This window comes from Hyaena hyaena, unplaced genomic scaffold, assembly GCF_003009895.1.
Source record: "Hyaena hyaena isolate Hyena2069 unplaced genomic scaffold, ASM300989v1 scaffold_11, whole genome shotgun sequence".
NCBI lineage: Eukaryota > Metazoa > Chordata > Mammalia > Carnivora > Hyaenidae > Hyaena > Hyaena hyaena.
In genome coordinates, this window is record NW_024080643.1 from 5,262,023 (window position 1) to 5,280,403 (window position 18,381).

The 18,381-nt window shown below is 48.1% G+C and overlaps 1 protein-coding gene and 1 long non-coding RNA gene across 2 annotated transcripts in view; one reads left to right on the forward strand and one right to left on the reverse strand.

The window, feature by feature from the left end:
• The window catches only part of SPATA13 (spermatogenesis associated 13), a 145,230-nt gene that overhangs the window by 74,659 nt on the left and 52,190 nt on the right, over window positions 1-18,381 (forward strand). The window contains exons 3-4 of the mRNA XM_039255458.1: window positions 15,452-15,817; window positions 17,497-17,641. Coding sequence (XP_039111389.1) covers window positions 15,452-15,817; window positions 17,497-17,641 — 511 coding nt within the window. The remainder of the gene's footprint in view (window positions 1-15,451; window positions 15,818-17,496; window positions 17,642-18,381) is intronic.
• Window positions 5,769-8,477, reverse strand: LOC120247514. Its single transcript, XR_005532337.1, has 3 exons — window positions 8,292-8,477; window positions 7,017-7,126; window positions 5,769-6,215 (listed from the first exon to the last, which is right to left on the reverse strand). It is a non-coding gene; the product is annotated as an uncharacterized LOC120247514 (long non-coding RNA).

The following is an 18,381-nucleotide window of genomic DNA, read 5'->3' on the forward strand; positions in this document are numbered from 1 at the left end:
TTGCCCACCTGTCCCTCTCTCTCTCTCCCTTCCTCTCCCTCTCTCTCTCCCTCCCTCCCTCCCTCTCTTTCTTTTCTTTTGCTCATTTGTTGTTTCTTAAATGGCAAATGCTCCATTTTTAGTTAATTTTTGTATACAATGTGAGGTAAAGACCTAGGTTCAATTTTTTTTTGGCATGCGGAGATCGAGTCACCCCACCTCCGTCTGTTGAACAATCCACAGTTTTCATGTTACAGAGAATATACCTTTCCATACTCCATTGGGTTCTCGATTTTCTCTGACATAGAAACTCTAGGACTTGAATCACAGAAATCACAATTACAGTTGGAAAGATCATTTGAAAACATGATATTATTTGTGTTTATTTACATTTTAATTATTTTTTTTACTTCTTAGAGAGGGAGAGAGGACACAAGCAGGGGAGAGGGGCAGGGGGAGAGAGGGAATCTCAAGCAGGCTCCACGCTCAGTGTTGAGCCCAAAACAGGGCTCAATCCCATAACCCTGGGATCATGACCTGAGCTGAAATCAAGAGTTGGATGTTCAACCCACTGAACCCCCGGGCACCCCTATTTGTGCTCTTAAAAGTATTTTCCTAATGAAGTTAACATTTTGTTACAAGGACACCTGCTATACCATCAGTAATTTCCCTAAGGACTGGCAGCCCTGGGCCAGATATTAGTGCAGCATTTCCCCGGGGGAGGTTGTAAAGAGAACTGGTGTGCCTTCTGTTAGTCGTCCTTGTGCTAGTTTCTGTGTAGTTTCTCCTAAGGTGGTGTGTGTGTGTGTGTGTGTGTGTGTGTGTGTGTGTGTGTATTTTCCTTTTTGCAGTAGAACAAAAGAGAAAAAGAGCTCTTTGCAGAAATAATTATGAGATCATAAAATGCAGGTCATGAGCCTAAATGTGAAAGTAGCTTTTTTTTTTTTTTTTTTTTTTTTATTTATTTCTAGGAGAGAGAGAGAGAGACAGCATGAGCAGGGGAGGGTCAGAGAGAGAGGGAGTCACAGACCGAAACAGGCTCCAGGCTCTGAGCTGGCAGTCAGCACAGAGCCCGACGCGGGGCTCGAACCCGCAAACCGCGAGATCATGACCTAAGCGAAAGTCGGACGCTCAACCGACTAAGCCACCCTGGCGCCCCGAAAGTAGCTTTTTAACAATTAAATATACCTTTTTCTGTCTTTTTAAGAAGTTTCCCCTTGCTCTGAAACAGATTTCTGTTCGTCATTACACACACAGGTATATCATTTGCAGTGGGAGTTTTCAACGTGTTTCTGAATGAGTGCTCAGTTTCTGACAGATTATTGAACTTTATAAATTTATGAAGGCACTTCTAAAATTATTTCTAAAGATGTAAAATCTAAAGAACAGTATATTATGGATGTGTTCATGTCATCCTTGACCTTTAAAGTGGCTTGTTTCTAGAACAGTTTTTCTCTAGTGAAATGTCATAAAGTAGGATTTTTCCATTAAAAACAAGGGGGTAGTGGACACCTGGCTGGCTCGGTCGGTAGAGCGTGTGACTCTTCATGCCCCATGTTGGGTTTAGAACTTAGTTTAAAAAAAAAAAAAAGATTGATGGGGCGCCTGGGTGGCTCAGTCGGTTAAGTGTCCGACTTCCGCTCAGATCATGATCTTGTAGTTCGGGAGTTCGAGCCCCACATTGGACTCTGTGCTGACAGCTCAGAGCCTGGAGCCTGCTTTGAATTCTGTGACTCCCTCTCTCTCTGTCCTTCCCCTGCTCATGCTCGTTCTTTCTGTCTCTCAAAAATAAAATAAATAAGCGTTAAAAAAAAAAAAGATTGATTTAAAAATGAAAAAAACAGGAGGGGAAGAAAGGGACAGAAGTACATATCTATATATACTGAGCAAGAGTGCAGTTTTTATAGAATTACCATGAAAATAATATGTAATCAGGTATAAATTATATTAATGTATCACATTCATAATTATACCATATTAATGCCATGTATGTTAAACTTTCTAAAGAAATTAAATACTTAAAAAAATTTTTTTTTAACGTTTATTTATTTTTGAGACAGAGAGAGACAGAGCACATGCTGGGTAGGGGCAGAGAGAGAGGGAGACACAAAATCTGAAACAGGCTCCAGGCTCTGAGCCGTCAGCACAGAGCCCGACGCGGGGCTTGAACACACGGACCGTGAGATCATGACCTGAGCCGAAGTCGAATGCTTAACCGACTGAGCCACCCAGGCGACCCAGAAATACATAAATGATATGAAACAGTATTATCGTGTATGTGTTAAGGTTTTAATATTTACTTTTCTTTGGGGCCTCGTCTTAATTTGTGCCTAACTAATGCATAAGACGACTGTACTAAAGTTACAAAATACAGAAAAGGAGTGTCAGTATTTTGGGGGGGAATTTTTAGCTTGACGATTAAATTGCCAGTATACCTCTTTTTCTCCTGGTTCATTTTTCTCTTCTTAAGCTTCCCTGTAAATTAAGATCACGGAGCATCCAAGGCTGGGAATCACTTTCCAGTCGGCTTGAACACCCACATTCATGCAGCACACAGTGGCCATGGCGGTTGGAAGGAATAGGTTTAATTGGCAAAAGGGCAGCACAGCAAACTGCCACGTGGTGCTCTACAAACTAAATGTCACCCGTGTTTCTCCTGCCGCTCACAGTCCAGGGAAAAAAATGATAATTTGGAAGGTTGCCTTCACTTAGGATAATAGTAGCGCAGCTGGGGAGCAGGTGGGGAGGCTTGGAGAGGAAAGAACACTCATAGATGGTAAATTCCCCAGAAACCAGCACTGGTGTGGTTGCCAGCCACCAACGCCGACATTTCTGAGTGGTGGAGAAGTGCTATGACACAGAGTACGTGGGCTATGTAGTATCATACGGCTAAGTTCAAATCCTGGTTTCTCTGCTAACCAGCTGTGTATCCTTGACCTACATAAGCCTTAGTTTCCTTAAAAATGGAGTTAATGGTACTTATCAGGATTACATGAAATAATGCTTATGAGATTCCCCAATGCCCGGAATGTAGTACATTCAGTAAATGCTGGCTTTATCATAATCACAATCTTGGATATCATTAAGATTGCTGCTTTTGGTCAGATACAGACCAGTTAGACTTACAGACACAGATTACTTCTGATCTTCTGGCCAGAGTTTCTCAAAGTTTGGGATGAAGATACAAGCCAACAATGCAGGTTCTTGAGCCCCACCTGGAGCTGCTGAATTGGAATCACTGGAGTCCAGATCCGGTGCTCTGGACTTGTAACATGCTACGCAGGGGAATTATTTCTGCCGCACTGAAGTTTGAGGTCTGCTGTCCAGGGTGAGGCTCTAGGTATTAAGTATGTAGGTTCCTCTGGGTATTAAGTGTACTGTTTTTTAGGTTTGGGAGATGTACCCCAGTTAACTCTTGCTTTAGGAAAGAGTTATTCCTGAGAAAGTCACATGGTAGCCTAATAATCCTATTTTCCTCATTGAACTCTACTAATCAGTTGGATGTGAATATATATTATCAAATGGATATGAATTTATACAGAATACAAACAATTCTTTTTGGCAAAAGAGTGAAATTAAAAAGTTTATAAGCAAGAAATGGCAGAATAAGGAATTTGCTCTAATACATGTTGAGAAGGGGTTCCGGCTGGCCCAGTCGAGGGAGCACACAGCTGTTGGTCTTGGGGTTGTGAGTTGGAGCCCCACGTTGGGTGTAGCGATTACTTAAAAAACAATTTTAAGAATCTAAAAAATATATATGTATATTGAGGAGTTGCTCCACCCAGTGCTGGAAACTGGAATTTTGCCAACTCATTTGGAACTATGAAACTGTAACTGTCTGTTGGGGCACCTGGGTGGCCCAGTCGATTGAGCGTCCAACTTCAGCTCAGGTCATGATCTTACAGTTCGTGGGTTCGAGCTCCGTGTTGGGCTCTGTGCTGACAGCTCAGATCCTGGATCCTGCTTTGGATTCTGTGTCTCCCTCTCTGTTCATCCCTCTCTGTCTCTCTCTCAAAAATAAACATTTAAAAAAAATGTGTTTGTCTCTTAAAAATAAAAGTATCAGGAAAAAATAGAAGTACAAGTATCAATAGTAACTTCTTGCATTTATAGGACAAGTTTTTCAGCTAATAAAAGTCTTCCACAGAACAGTGTTGGATTTGATTCTCATAGCTGCCCTGTGAAGTAGGCCAGATTTTTGTTTCTGCTTTAAAAGATGGGTAAACTGAGGCATCGGAGGGTTGTAAGACCCTTTCCCAGAATCACACAGCCCCTGAGTGGCAGCTGGGCCTAGAGCCAGGTCAAGGAATGGGGAGGAAAGCCCAGAGACACGTCTGCTTGGCCACCTGCTTGTAGACTTAACTTCCAGACATTTGCTAGCTTCCCGATCTTTGGTGTAATCTCCTAGTCTCTCTTATTTGTAACACAGCAGCCTGTAAGTATCGACTGCATTGAGTGTTTTAATTAAATGAGATGGGATTGGTAAAGGCCCCATTTCCAACGCTGGTGTCATTGTCCTTTGATAAATTTCTGTTTTCTCTTTTGACTCCATGATGGTCGTTCTTTCCACTGATCTTGGGCCAGTTCTTTGCCACAGCTAGTCTCGCCCTAATCTGAGCCTTTCTTCCTGATTTTCTTTTAGGCGAGGGTTTCTTTTTGGCTACTGGGGATGGGCTCAGCCACTCAACAAAGCTCTGGCAACGTCTTCTGGTAGTTTACTTGACGACACCGGGCTGAAGAAAGCCACCTTGGACAGGAGAACTGGTGTGACTCCAGGTCCGCCGTGTGCCGTTTCTTGTGGGTCACCCCACGGGTGGGGGACATGATGAGGGTCAGGTGTTACAGCCCCAGCCTTCCGTGTGTAGTATAAGTTTTTACATATTTACTTATAGCGAGCTGCTGTCGTCTCCTTGGCTTTCTACGCTTCCTCCTCTTGTGGTATGAGTTACTCACCTATAATTCTCTCACTGCCAAGTTTTGAATTGAACATGTTCGAGATATTTTGCACCAGGGCATGTTCTCTGATCCCTCAGTGGAAAAAAAAAAAAGAAATGCCACCGGTGGCTGTAGGTGTTGCCTTACCCTTACACAGTGAGGGTCCCTGTGCAGACACGCCCAGCCGCTCGTAGCAGAGTGTTCTTGGGGAACAGCGGATCCAACTCAGGGTCAGTGTTTTATTGATGAGGTTCATTGGCTGAACCCTTGCAAGTTTGTTTATTTATTTTCAGTTTATCTATTTTGAAAGAGACAGAGCGCTAGCAGGGCCTGATGCGGGGCTTGAACTAATGAAACCATAAGATCACAACCTGAGCCGAAGTCAGGAGCCGGACACTTAGCCACCTGAGCCACCCGGGCGCCCCTGTACCGTTGTAAGTTTAATGGCGAGCAACACAATCTGTCATCAGTGTTGCTGGAAGAGAGAATCCACGTGACGTCATTACTTTCTCCGACTCTTGAGGGTTATTTCGTGCAACTTCCCGTCGCCATGTGCTCTTCGTTCTTGTGTCCTGAGCATCTTGTCCGTTTCTCCTTCCAACGCGGTAACACTGCAGGCTTACACGGAAACACGGCAAAGAGCTTTTGTCTAAGCCCTCAATCTTTCTTTCTGCGTTCTCTTGCCAGCGGGGGACACTTACCTGTTGGAAAAGATTCCGTTACCTTGTACTCCACGTATCTGAAACTGCGTAGGGTGCCTTCAAACCCGGGTTGTTGACAGTCCGGGGAGCACAGTTGCAGTCAGTTTGTTTTCAGGTGGCACAGTGCAGATAGGTTGTGAAGGAGACCTGGATGGATGGTTGCTTCCTGATCTAAAACATGGTTATGGAGTTTGGAATATTTAGTTATTATAACTAAGCAATAACTTACATCAGGCTCATTTTTAAATAAAATCCCACCTGAATGTAGGGAGGGAACCAGCTTCCCTGCCGCCCAGAACTGTCCATTAACTCTCTCATTTGTCTATCCCTCACCACAGCCATTTACTCCTTTATACCTGCAGGAAGCATTTTTAATTACTCAAGATTTGTGAAGTTGCTGTCCTTCATTTTAATCCAGAAATCTTTAGTTTTCGTGATTCTAAAGTCCCTTGGGGCCATTGATTTGAATGTTTGTACACCTGCCAGCAGTGCTGTGAACAGATCCTTCTGTCCATCTTCTTCCACTAGACCATCAGCCAAGACCTCGTCCTCTGCTGCCCATTTTTCTTTACCATCTTCTCCTGGTTCCTTTTGCCTTCTCTGTACAACAGAAGTCAAAACAGATTAGGGAAAAATCTCTAATGTTCAAAAGGGTTTAGAGAAAGAATGGATTTCTAATAAATTCAAATCTAAAACATGGTTCATGATTTTGGAATATTTACTTGTCATCAGTAAGTAATTGGAAAAGAGGAAAGTGGGTTAATTTTTATAAAGTCATGATTTTTATAAATTAAAGTTTGCGTAGACCTCTATTCCTCAGCCTGTTTCAGAGATAAGATACATTGCAAGATGTTAAGATGGGATCATTATATACATTTATTTTATAATAGGATGGTTTTTAAATGTGTCTCCACTCTTAAGGAGCCCAGGAGTAGACTACGACTTAAAATTCTGTTATTTTCTCTGCTCTATTATTTTCTCTCTGAAACTCGCCATGCGTTGCCGCTGTTGACCTGGAGATGGTAGTGTGGTCTGAGTTTTTAGATAAGCGCAGGAAATGGAATTCCCATTTTAAGTGATAAGTAAATCCTCCCCAGGCCTGTGTTCGCACAGGGTCAGAGGTGACCTCCCTCCCACGATGTAGGGGAGATGGGTTAGCCGCACGGGGCACGGTCAGGGGGCCAGGACAGGCTCGCCACAATCACGCAGACGTCCTTTCTTTATTTTACATAAAGTGAGGGTGAGCTCAGCTACACCACGTTCTCAGTACGACGACGTCCCTTCCCAGGATGGTCCCTGAACTAGAGGAGACTGTGAAAGGTGGAACGGAGCCAGCCTGACCCTGTGTGATTTTTTAAGGTGGTCATGAGGCGAGTGAGGGGTATTTGGCCATTGACTTACTTCACCCCGAGTCAGAGGCGCCCTCTCTCCTCTCACTGCGTGGGCAGGTCCCCCAGCCCGGCTGCTGATTCCTTAACGAGCCCAGGTGTGAGGAAAAGACGTGTGCATCCCTGGAAAGTAGGGAGACAGAGGATTAGAGCACCCAGGTGGTGGGAGGGCCGTGTGTGGCATGCATCCCCTCAACGCTGGCCCAGTCCCCGCTGCTGCCCCCAGTGCCGGCCCAGCCCCCGACCCCCCCCACAGTGCCGGCTCAGTCCCCGCCGCCCCCCCCCAGTGCCGGCTCAGTCCCCGCCGCCCCTCCCCAGAGCCGGCCCAGCCCCCGCCCCACATTAGTGCTGGCCCATTCCCTTCCCGCCCCCCCAGTGCTGGCCCAGTCCCCACCACACACATCACCACCCAGGTCTGTAAAAGAAAAGGAAGCTTTGGAGAAAGAAAGATTAGTCCACCCACTCGTTCTTAAAATTGAGAAGAAACCAAACATGATTCAGGAAGTCTAACAAAACCAACTGTGTTTGCATTCCTTCCGGGATCAGTTTAAGGGAGAGAAGGGAGTGGAGCGAGAGCAGAGGAAAGGGGAGGTGTGAGGCGTCCGGGGAGGACGCAGCCGAGAGGAGAGTCTGGGGAAGGGGGCCCACGCGCAGCCCACAGACGGAGTCGGGGGGGGGGGGGGGGGGGGGGGGGGGGGGGGGGGGGGGGGGGGGGGGGAAGCAGGAGCGGAAGTGGGCGGATATAAGAGCGATAAGCACACAAGGCTTTTTACGGAGCAGCGTAACTGGGCTCCGCTTATTTGTGCAAGTTGCTGCTGAGGGTTTTTGCAATAAACCGCATTGCATTTTCCTTACTTCTGTCTGTAAATGGGGGAGGTGGGAGTGGGGGTGGGGGTGGGGAGGGCGGGTCATGTCCAGGGCTGCCCTTGCACAGGTGAAATTAAAGGAAGAGCCTGATCTCTTCTCATTCACCCTTTCATTAAATCCGCTGCCTTCTCTGTGAACTGGGTTCTCCTCTCCAAAAGGGATATAACAATGCCCTCTTTATTTATCTCAAAATATAGTTTTAGGTAGGTTAAAAATGCAAATTGATGACAATTTAAGATTTCTAAGTAAGACATTGTCTCTTTAGTGTTAAAGTAACAAAAAGAGAAAAATATCTTTAGTGCTGAGACTTCTTTCTAAACATGTAAGGATTTTCTTGTTGTTTAGAGCTCCTTAAAAAATAGCAGCAGATCTGGGATCCTGAGTTCCCACCCTCGCTTAGAACCGCAGAGCATATACTTACAACCCATCCTGTTCCAGGCGCTCTGTAATCCAGATAAAATACCCGCACTAGAAAAATAAGCCGATTGAAAAATGCTCTTTGTTATGACACGTTAATTTCCATTTAAGGAAAATTAGTGACATAGCTTTAAATACTGAGATGCCATCTATTCGTTTATTTTAGAGAGAGAGTGCACAGGTACGCACATGTGAGCAAGGGAGGGGCAGAGGGGGGGAGAATCCCAAGCAGGATCTACACCCAGTGCGAGGAGCTGCCTCACGGTTGTGACATCATGACCTGAGCTGACATCAAGAGTCGGTCGCTTGATGGACCGAGCCACCCCGGCAGCCCTGAGATGCTGCTTTTAAAATTTATAATATATAAGGGCCTGAAGTTTTAGTTTTGTGGAGTTGGAGCACAGAGCTGGTGCTATAGACTAGTCTGAAGCGAAACTATGTAAATGTAGACTTTTGAACCTCGGTTCATCCAAGGGCTCTAGCAACAGAAATTGGGGAGCGGGGGCTTTAATTTCACTACCCCTGGAGGTAAAATGTAGCATTTCCTCAGGTTACGAACGTGGGCCTCAAGCCGGAGCGATTTTGTCAACACCTGTGATTTTGTCACCCAAAGACGTCACAGGTCTTTTCCACATTGCTGCCGTCCTAAACCTCTTAATTCATCAGGACTTCCAAAGTTTGACAGTTATCAGACCTATTGCTACTACTCTTTTAAGTTTATCAACTTATTTTCTGAGAGAGGGACAGTGAGTGAAAGCAGGGGAGGGGCACAGAGAGAGGGTCAGAGAAAGAGAGCGCGCCCTGGGGAGGTGCAGAGAGAGAGGGAGAATCCCAAGCAGTCTCCGTGCTGTCAGCTCAGAGCCCGACGCGGGGCTTGATCCCACAAACCTGTGAGATCGTGACCTGAGCTGACATCAAGAATGGGACGCTCAAAGAACTGAGCCACCCGGGTACCCAGGTGCCCCTCCCTATTGCTAGTACTCTTAACTCATGTGTTTTATATATACTGTTATATGAATTATTTTAATATTAGATCTCAAAATAACGAGCTTACCTGATATTTTTATTTTATTTTATGCATGTCATTGGGGCAGGGTTTACTAGCCTTCCCCGGACGGCAGGGGAACTGCCGAGCTTCCCTTCCTGTCGTCTCCCCCCCATCCCCCCTACCCCCGCATCCAAGCAGCTCTACAGCTCAGGGTAGGAAGACCTACCCAGTTCTGTTTTCCTTCTGCACAAGTGAATGCCAAGGACGCAGAGGTGCAGAGTGGAATGGACAGAGGTTTTGAAGTCGAACAGACCGAGTTGTTAAACGGGGCCTCTCCCCTTCGGCTCTGTCTCCCAGAGCAGGTAATTGCGCAGTGTCTAAATGGGAAGAATGTCACGAAGAGCTGTTCTCCCCCACGGTGTGCTGGCGAGGACAAGTGAGGGGCCGCGTGCCCCGGGTACCGGTGGCACACCAGGGCCGGGTGAGAGCCGCTTCTGTCGTTACTCTCGCGCGTTGTCGGGACGTGCTCTCGTCCCACGTCCCGCTCTGGGACGGTGCCTGAAGCCCCCACGGTGTCCGGGACGCTGAGCACCGGCGGAAACGTGGGAGGCTTGCTTATTAGTGTGCATCTTGAGAACCCTCTTGGCTGGTCCAGTGTGAACACTCTGCTGTAGTTAAGTTTTGTTTCCATCTTCCCAAAGCATCTTAACTTCCCTGATTGTAGTAGTTTCTTCTGAATTACTTTGCTGTCCTAGTTTCCTAAGGTGACTGTAACCAGTTTCCGCCAACGAGACAGCTCAAAGCAGCAGGCGTTTGTTTATTCCCATCGTCGTCGTACAGGTCGGAAGTCTGGGTTGCGTTCCGGCCTCTCCCAGCTCGGTGTTTGCCCGCAGTGCGGGAGCCGCTTGGCTTATAGATGCCCCACTCTGATCTCTGCGTCTGTCCTCCTGTGACTTTCCTTTCTTCTTTGTGCCTAAATTTCCCTCTTTTTCTAAGGATGGCAGCAGTTGGATTAGGGCTCACCTCAGCCAGTACTTCATTTTAACAGACTTCGTTTTAACTCGATCACATCTCCAAAGACTGGGTAGCTCAGTTGGTCGAGCGGCCCACTCTTGATTTCAGCTCAGGTCATCATCTCACGGTTTGTGGGACTGAGCCCCACGTCAGGCTCTGTGCTGATGTGCGGAGCCTGCTTGGGATTGTCTTTCTACTCTCTCTGCCTCCCCGCCGCCTTGTACTCCCCCTCAAAATAAATAAACTTAAAAAAATAAAAAATAAAAGAGATCATATTCACAGGCACTGGGGATTGGGGCTTCAACATTCCCATTAAGGGAGGGGGCCACAATTCAAGCCACAACTCTTGCCATTCGCTCCTATATACTTCCTTTAGACCTAGCTTCTAAATGGAGATATGTGACATCAGGGGTTTTTTTATGCAAGTCTTTTTCCTCAATTAATAATTTACTCTCACTGTGGTTTCAAAAAATGTTTTGAAGAGTCTGGCTGGAAGTAATAAGATCTAGCTGGCCTTTTGACTTTAGGAAGGAACCTTGTTTGGGAAGAAAAAAAATGCAGGCCTGACTAAGGAAAAAAACTTGAAAATGCTCCAGAGAAGCAAGAGTTAAAAGGTCAGCCACTCCACTGCAAAGTTTGTTTACAAACGTTTATGACTTGGGTGTGAATTGGCCAATCAAGCCTAGAGGCCTGGATGGATCTGAAGCTCGGGCTGCTGGACTGGGAGAAGCAGACAGGGACGGGCACGGGACAGGCTCTGGCATGGCCCCTTAGCACCCTCACAGTCCTGTTTGAAAGGCGAGAGGGAGTCTGGGAGAGCATGGATATGGTGAACTGCCTGTTCCTTCAGTGTGTCTGCGGACCGCCCCTGGCTGTCGCGGGGTCTGGGGTAAGTTATGACTTGTCGGGGAATGGTGGCTGTGGCGGTGGCTGTGGCTGTGGCGGAGGGGGGCGTTTGTAGCCGCAGGCGTGGTCGCCGTCACACTGTGCTCCCTGGCGTGCACGTCGGGCATGGTTCGGAAGTACGCAGATGGGGCCAGAAGAAGATTCAGGTTTAAAATATGCGTCAAAGCTCAGATTTGCTTTACAAGGACCGTGAGTCTCTTCTGGTTAAAGATCACGGTCCCTCCCTCTTTGCCAGGAGTAAAGGGGACTGTTTCAGCTGTATACATTGTTCTGTTCACTAGCTTTTGCCTTTGCTAGAGTGTGCAGTACCCTTAGAAAGGCTGCTTTCTCCTCCTGAATCTTCAGTGGGAAGGGAGAAAAGGTTCCAGTAGAATGGGTGGGGGGGCGGGGCCCACACTCGAGGCGGGACCCCTTGCCGGGCTCCTGCTCTCTCATTTCCTGCTTTGAGCATACCTGCCTGTGTCCACCTCCTCACTTCCCCAGTGTGTTTTGGCCTCAGGAGGATTTCGTATCTGAACAGCTAAGACCCCCTCTGGCTCTCCTCCGCCCACTTCCTTATTCTCCGCCTTAGCAGGGCTTCATTGAGGCAGCCCCAGGTTGCTTAAGTGCCAAAAGAAAAAGAAAAAATCTCCCCCCCAAAAAACAAACCAAAAAAACCACGCATAGATTTTGTTACCGGCCAGACTACTCATCTGCCTGTGATTTTGGTTTGCTTCTGGACCTTCCTAACACCTTGTTTCTGCACCTTTTAATTTCTCTGTGCTTAGATTGTGCCGTTCGGTGTAATAATGTTGTTACAGTCTCCGCGATATCCTGTTTTTCGTAGGTGGTGCAGAAAGTAACCTTCACTTTTTCATGATCTCTCATATTTTCCCGTGGTAGTGTCAGAGAGGAGAGCCTTGCCTTCCCTCCCACTTAGGCTTGCTGAGTGGGGGTGCGGGGAATTAAACTGACAAAAGACAGAGGAGCAAGAGAAAAGATGGGTTTTTATCATGTGATCAAGTGGGAGTTCACAGGAAAAAGCGGCTCCAGGAAGCAGTTAGAAGTGGAGGTACTGAACCCCTCTTACGAGGGGAAGGGGGGCTGGAGAAGGCCACTTATGGGAAACCCAGGGATTAAGGAAAGATAAAGGGGCCTGGGGAAGAGCAGCCATGGGAGGTCTGATAGTTTTGAGGCAATATCCAAGCTTTTCCCCTGAGCTGGTAAGAGTCATATCTTCCCTGGTTAGAAGAAAGAAAAATCCTATCCCAAGATAATGGATTTATGACCACTGAGTTCTTTTAGGAGTCTCTGCTTTCAGGCAGGTGAAGGAGTTCTGGGGAAAAAAGCCTATTCTTAACTACTGTCAGCTCAGAACAGTTTTTATGCCACAAGATATACTCTGGCCCCCCTCAGTGGTGACTGGATTTAAAGATAAAGTTCAGGGAGTCAGAATCAGCAGATAGCAAGGTGAGTGGTGACTGCAGGACTTTTGAGCAGAGGTGACTTGGTACGAAGGAAAGTTTCATGGTATCGTGGGAACACAGATTATGAGGCCCACATCTCAGCGTCTCTGTTGCTGCTGATTGGCCATGTGGCCCGGGGCAAGTCACTTAACTTCCCTGGGGCTTGGTATTCCTGATGTGAAAAATGGTGGTGGTGCAGTAGAGGGTCCAGAAATCTCTTTCTGCTCTCTTTGCTTTTCATCAGATTTTTCTTTAAGTTTTTTTGTAACATTTATTTATGTTGGGGATTGGGGGAGGAGCAGAGAGAGGGAGACAGGATCCGATGCAGGGCTTGAACTCGTGAGCCGAACTGGGATATCATGACGAGCCGAAACCAAGAGTCGGACCTTTAACAACTGAGTCACCCAGGCGCCCCATCAGGGTTTTCACGCTGCAGCGGCCCCTTGAACAACACAGGTTTGAACTGTGCAGACCCACTTATACGTGCTTTACAACTAAATAAATAAATACAGTATAATATTACAAATGTATTTTCTTCATGACTTTCTTAATATCTTTTTTTATAATACATTATTATAAAAACAGTGTATAATACACCTAGCATACCAAATGTGTGTTAATTGATATCAGGAAGACTTCCAGCGAACAGTAGGCTATTATAAGTTTTGGGGAAGCAGAAAGTTACATGCAGATTTTTGTCTGCACAGTAGGTAGTTGGGTGGGGGGGTTGGCACTTCTAACCCCTCTGTTGCTCAGAAGTGAGCTGTGTACGGGGCGCCTGGGGGGCTCAGTCGGTTAAGTGTCCGACTCCAGCTCAGGTTATGATCTCACGGTTCAGTTTGTGAGCTCGAGCCCCACATCGGGCTCTATGCTAACAGCAGGGAGCCTGGAGCTGCTTCAGATCCTGTGTCTCCCTCCCTCCCTCTCTCTGCCCCTCCCTCACTCACACTCTGTCTCTCTTTCAAAAATAAGTAAACATTTAAAAAAAGTTATTCTTTTAAAAAAGGAAGTCAGCTGTGTGTGATTTTAGGGAAGGGCTGGCCACAGGGATTGGAAATGCCAGGAGCTGTATTTGAGGTCTTAGTTGCCACTGATTAGCGAGCAGGGCCGTCCTCAGGCCAGGGCGGGGCCGCCCTGGGGCAGGGCCACTGCCCTTCTCAGGTCTCCAGGCCCCAGTGGCCTGTGCTGCCTGCCCCATCTGCCCCGCCCTTGAGTGACATCTCTCTAGTGCCCTTGTCTGTTTTTATTTTTTATATCTTTTAGAAATAATGACCAGGGATAGGAAAACTGAAGGAGCCCAGGCTCACAGATAGTGACCGGAGTCTGCCGCACCCTCCCACGGGCTCTCCTCTGAGCCAGCCTGGGGGGTGGGGAGGCTGCTGCTGGGATCGAGGTTGTGCCCGGGCAGGGCTGGGCCTGGGGATGGTTACTCTACACGCCTTTAGCAGCAGTAATGAACCGTTGGTGATGAGGGCTGTCCCCTTTACCACTGTCACAGCATTTCATCCACACCAGGACCGTCACTCCCTAGTGAACTGTTGCAGGACCAAGTCCCCAGACATTAAGTACCTGACCTGCACTCACAGAGCTGGCTCGTGGCGCGGCCTGACTCACACAGAAGGCTGCCCATTTCCAAGCTCACGGTGCCTCACTGGCTCTGAGAAAGGTATTTGAACTATTCGAAAGTATTGCCTGATATAGGACCGCAGACTCTCCCGCTGTGGGACTGTCTAGTCCTGAAAGGTTAGTCGCTCCTTGTTTGTGGCGGGCCACACAGCTAGTTCGTAGCCTGATCTGGTTCTTTGGGTCCTGGGTCTGTGCTCTCTCCATCAGACTTGACTCACTGAATGTCAGGCCTTAACAGCCCAGACATAATCTTATTAAAGCACCTTCTGTGTTTGAAGGTTGTTGCATGAAAATACCGTAGAGTAGCAATGTGAAGTGTTTGCAGTCATTCCTCCTTCTGGGGTCTTGCGTTTCCCCATGGCGTTGTTGTGTGCATTTTAGGTGACACTACAGTCAAAAGTTCTTTCAAGTAACTCACAGTGGTACTTAGTTTCTTAATATCTTTTGTCATAGCTCATCATTGGTCACCCTACATCACTATTTAAACTATGGTTTTAATTCAGCCTGCAGTGAGAGATGATTTGCGTATTTTAATGCATGTTTCAGTTATGTCTTTCCGTTATACAATTTTTTTTTTATTTAAAATTTTTTTATTTTTTTATTTTTTAATATATTTTTTATTTATTTCTAGGAGAGAGAGAGAGAGAGAGAGAGAGCGTGAGCAGGGGAGGGTCAGAGAGAGAGGGAGTCACAGACTGAAACAGGCTCCAGGCTCCGAGCTGGCAGTCAGCACAGAGCCCGACGCGGGGCTCGAACCCACGAACCGTGAGATCATGACCTAAGCGAAAGTCGGACGCTTAACCGACTAAGCCACCCAGGCGCCCCTAAAATTTTTTTAATCTTTTTTTTTTTTTTTTTTTTCTGAGAAAGAGATAGAGACAACATGAGCAGGGCAGGGTCAGAGAGAGGGAGACACAGAATCTGAAGCAGCTCCAGGCTCCGAGCTGTCAGCACAGAGCCCAATGCAGGGCTCAAACCCACAAACCGTGAGATCGTGACCTGAGCAGAAGTCAGACGCTTAACCGACTGCACCACTCAGGCACCCCACACAAATAACTTTTTAAATGAACACTTAAGAAAGCCTTGAGGCAAGGCTAGAGAGGATGGGGGCGGGGTATGTGGCTTGTTCTTTTCCAGTCCCTCCCTGGACCTTGGTGCTCACCTAACTTGTTCGCCTTTGAAAAGGTTGTGGCCGAGGAACCCTGGAGGCGGGGCTCATCACGGGATGAAGAAAAGACAGAGGCTCAGAGGATCACCAAGAGGAAATGGGGTTCTGGGAGAAGGTCAAGGCCCCGGCCGCTCTCCGACTATGGCCAGTTGGCCAACCGAAGTCTCTCTATTCCTGAGGACTCAGTTGCTGTGGACCCCCAGAAAGAGGATGCCGCGGACGGGGACCACCAGCCGAACACGGCCCCCGTGGACCCCGCAGAGCAGAACCCCGCCATGGGCGGCCCCAGAGGAAGCCGGAGAAGACGCCCCGTCTCTGTGATAGGTGGGGTCAGCCTCTATGGGAACAGCCAGACGGAGGAAATAGAGAGTCTTCTAACCCAAGTAAGATGTGGGTGCTTTCCCCGCAGCTCCCAGAGGCCTCCAGCTTCCTGGCCTTTGTTCTCCGCTGCAGACTAACTAGACGGGCCTCTGCTTCTCTTTCTTCTCTCTGCTCAAGGACGATAGACTCCAACCTTTCCTCCTGACTGTGGAAACACGCGGGAATTACACTAACAATCTGACGTGCGGGTGCCTTTTACTAAGCTTCTGTCTCTTGGCATCTCCAATGATATGTGAAACTACTTTGCTCTTTGTTCTAAATCACCAGAGATTTTAATAAGGGGAACGTAGCACTGCATATTCAGGGAGCTTCGCGGAAGAAGTTCTTGAAAGAGAAAGTGCCCTCCAGTGTTAAAATGTAAAGATAAGAAGAAAGTAAGCGGTAGGTTTCTTAGGAGCCAAGGAAATAATTTTTTCCCACCATTTTTGTGCTCTTTACCAATAGATTACAAGTGTTTATCAGTTACCCAAAGAGCACTTTGAGGTTGCAAAACATTTCAATGAATTTAGGTCCTATTCAGGAGGAGTGTGTGTTATTTGCTGAGACCTGGTCCAGGGCTCCCAGCACAGTATAGGAGTCCGTGCCCAGTTTCACTTTCTGAGCTTGCTAGCTGATACCGTAAATAACTCCTAAAATTCTCTTAAAAAGGCAGGTCTATGTCAGTATTGGGTTTTATGTTTGACTTCTCCCTATAAAGCCCATCGCGATGCCCTGTTTATAGCAAGCACTCAGATACCTCTTGTTTAATTGAGTTACACTGAATTGAATTCTTAAGGCAAAAAAAATGAAGTGGAAGAATACCATGACCTTGACTTCTTGTGGTAAGATGTGTCCTACGCTAGGAAATAATTCTGAACCAAAGCAAACCATAATCTGTTGTAGCTTGAAACGCGGTCCAGACAGGGGGAATCTAGAGCACTTAGAGATTATCTCACTTCAGAGCCTCAAGAAGGAATGTGGTGAGATAATTTTATGCACTCTAGGCTCATTTAGGGAATTGGGTGGGAAAATCCTCAGATAACCCAAGGACAACGTAAACCAACTTGGCTTTCGACTTAGTTATAGGGATGGTTCATACGGTAGATCAACAGGGGATGTGGGCCATTCTAAAGAGACCTGGGTACATTTGCGGAAACCCAGCCCTTCTTTTAAACAAAGCTCCATCGTAATGATGGTTGAGGTAAGGAAGATCTGTGTCCCACGAGCATTTCCCAAGTGCCTGCATGCGGAAGTGGCCGGGGGAGCCAGTCCGAGTCCACCGTCCAGGACCTGGTCAATGGCACTGTTTCCCTTGGCAGCCGCTTCTGGGAAGGCTTCTTTCCCTTCTGACCCTGCATCTGCGTGAGAAACCCACCACTTCCTATATCTGCTTGTCTTCCTCTTGGATGCTTTGCTCTTACTGTTACCCCTTGGCATGTTGCGAGCACATAAGGTGCCATGTGTGCCCTGGGGTAAGAGCCATCGAGTCGATACTGGGTTTTTGAAAATCTTGGAACAGTTCGTTGCAGCCGAACCTCTCGCTGCAGCCCGCAGCCCTTGCCGCGATTTGGAAAAAGCACTTCCGGTGTGTGAGTGGCCTCGAGGTGACAGCGCTGAGCTGCTCACAGCTGTGTGTGTAAAGCACTTGTGAGAGGTGCCACTTCCTGGCACCCCCTCACCGCCTTCTGCTTTCCTTTTGCAGCCTGCAGCCAGGCCTCCCGTGCCGGCGCACCAGGTGCTGCCCTACAAGGCGGTTTCGGCCCGGTTCCGGCCCTTCACCTTCTCCCAGAGCACCCCCATCGGACTGGACCGCGTGGGACGCCGGCGGCAGATGCGAGCGTCCAACGGTGAGTGTCCCAGGCCCGCCCCGGTTGGGGGCTCCCTTCTCACACGCTGGTGTGTGGAGTCCTCGGTGGGACCGCTTCCTGTGAGGCCAAGGTGCCTGCTCGGCGGCGGGCCACCCCGCTGCCTGGGCCAGGGCGTTGTTCACCCGCGAGCAAGGAGGGCTCGTCTCCAGCCGTCCCCGCAGGCCCGGGGGCGGCACCGGCTGGCCAGAGTGGGTGAGCTGAGTCACCCCGGCAGAGAAGGTTGCCCCTGTCATTTCTGCGCACCCACCCGAGTCCCTGCAGGTGGAGGAGCTAGGGATGGAGCCCCAGGCATTTGTCGTCAGCCTTTGGAAGCTCTTTCTGGGCGTCTGAGATCCACTGATGACTGTCTTGAACTGCGAAGAAAAGTCCAAGAGAGTAGTTAACATGCCGTCACAGTACTTCCCAGTCAGTCCTTGTCGATCCGAACTAATACCGCGTGTTCTTGGAGTGATGTTCACATTCCTAAGAAAGAAAATCCCACCCTATGCTGGCACTCACGTCAAGGCCGACCAGCCGGCGGGACGGTGGTGCGGCCTGCTGGGCCTGCAAGGGAGGCATGGGCGCTAACACTTAGGGAAGACTTGCCAGGGGCAGCCTGTCCCGTGCGCTCTGATGCCTTAGCTCCTTGGATCTTCGTGACCACCTGCCACGTTAGCTGCTATTGGTGGCCTCGTTTTACCGGTACAAAAGCCCGGGTGTCCACAGATCACCTGCCCTAA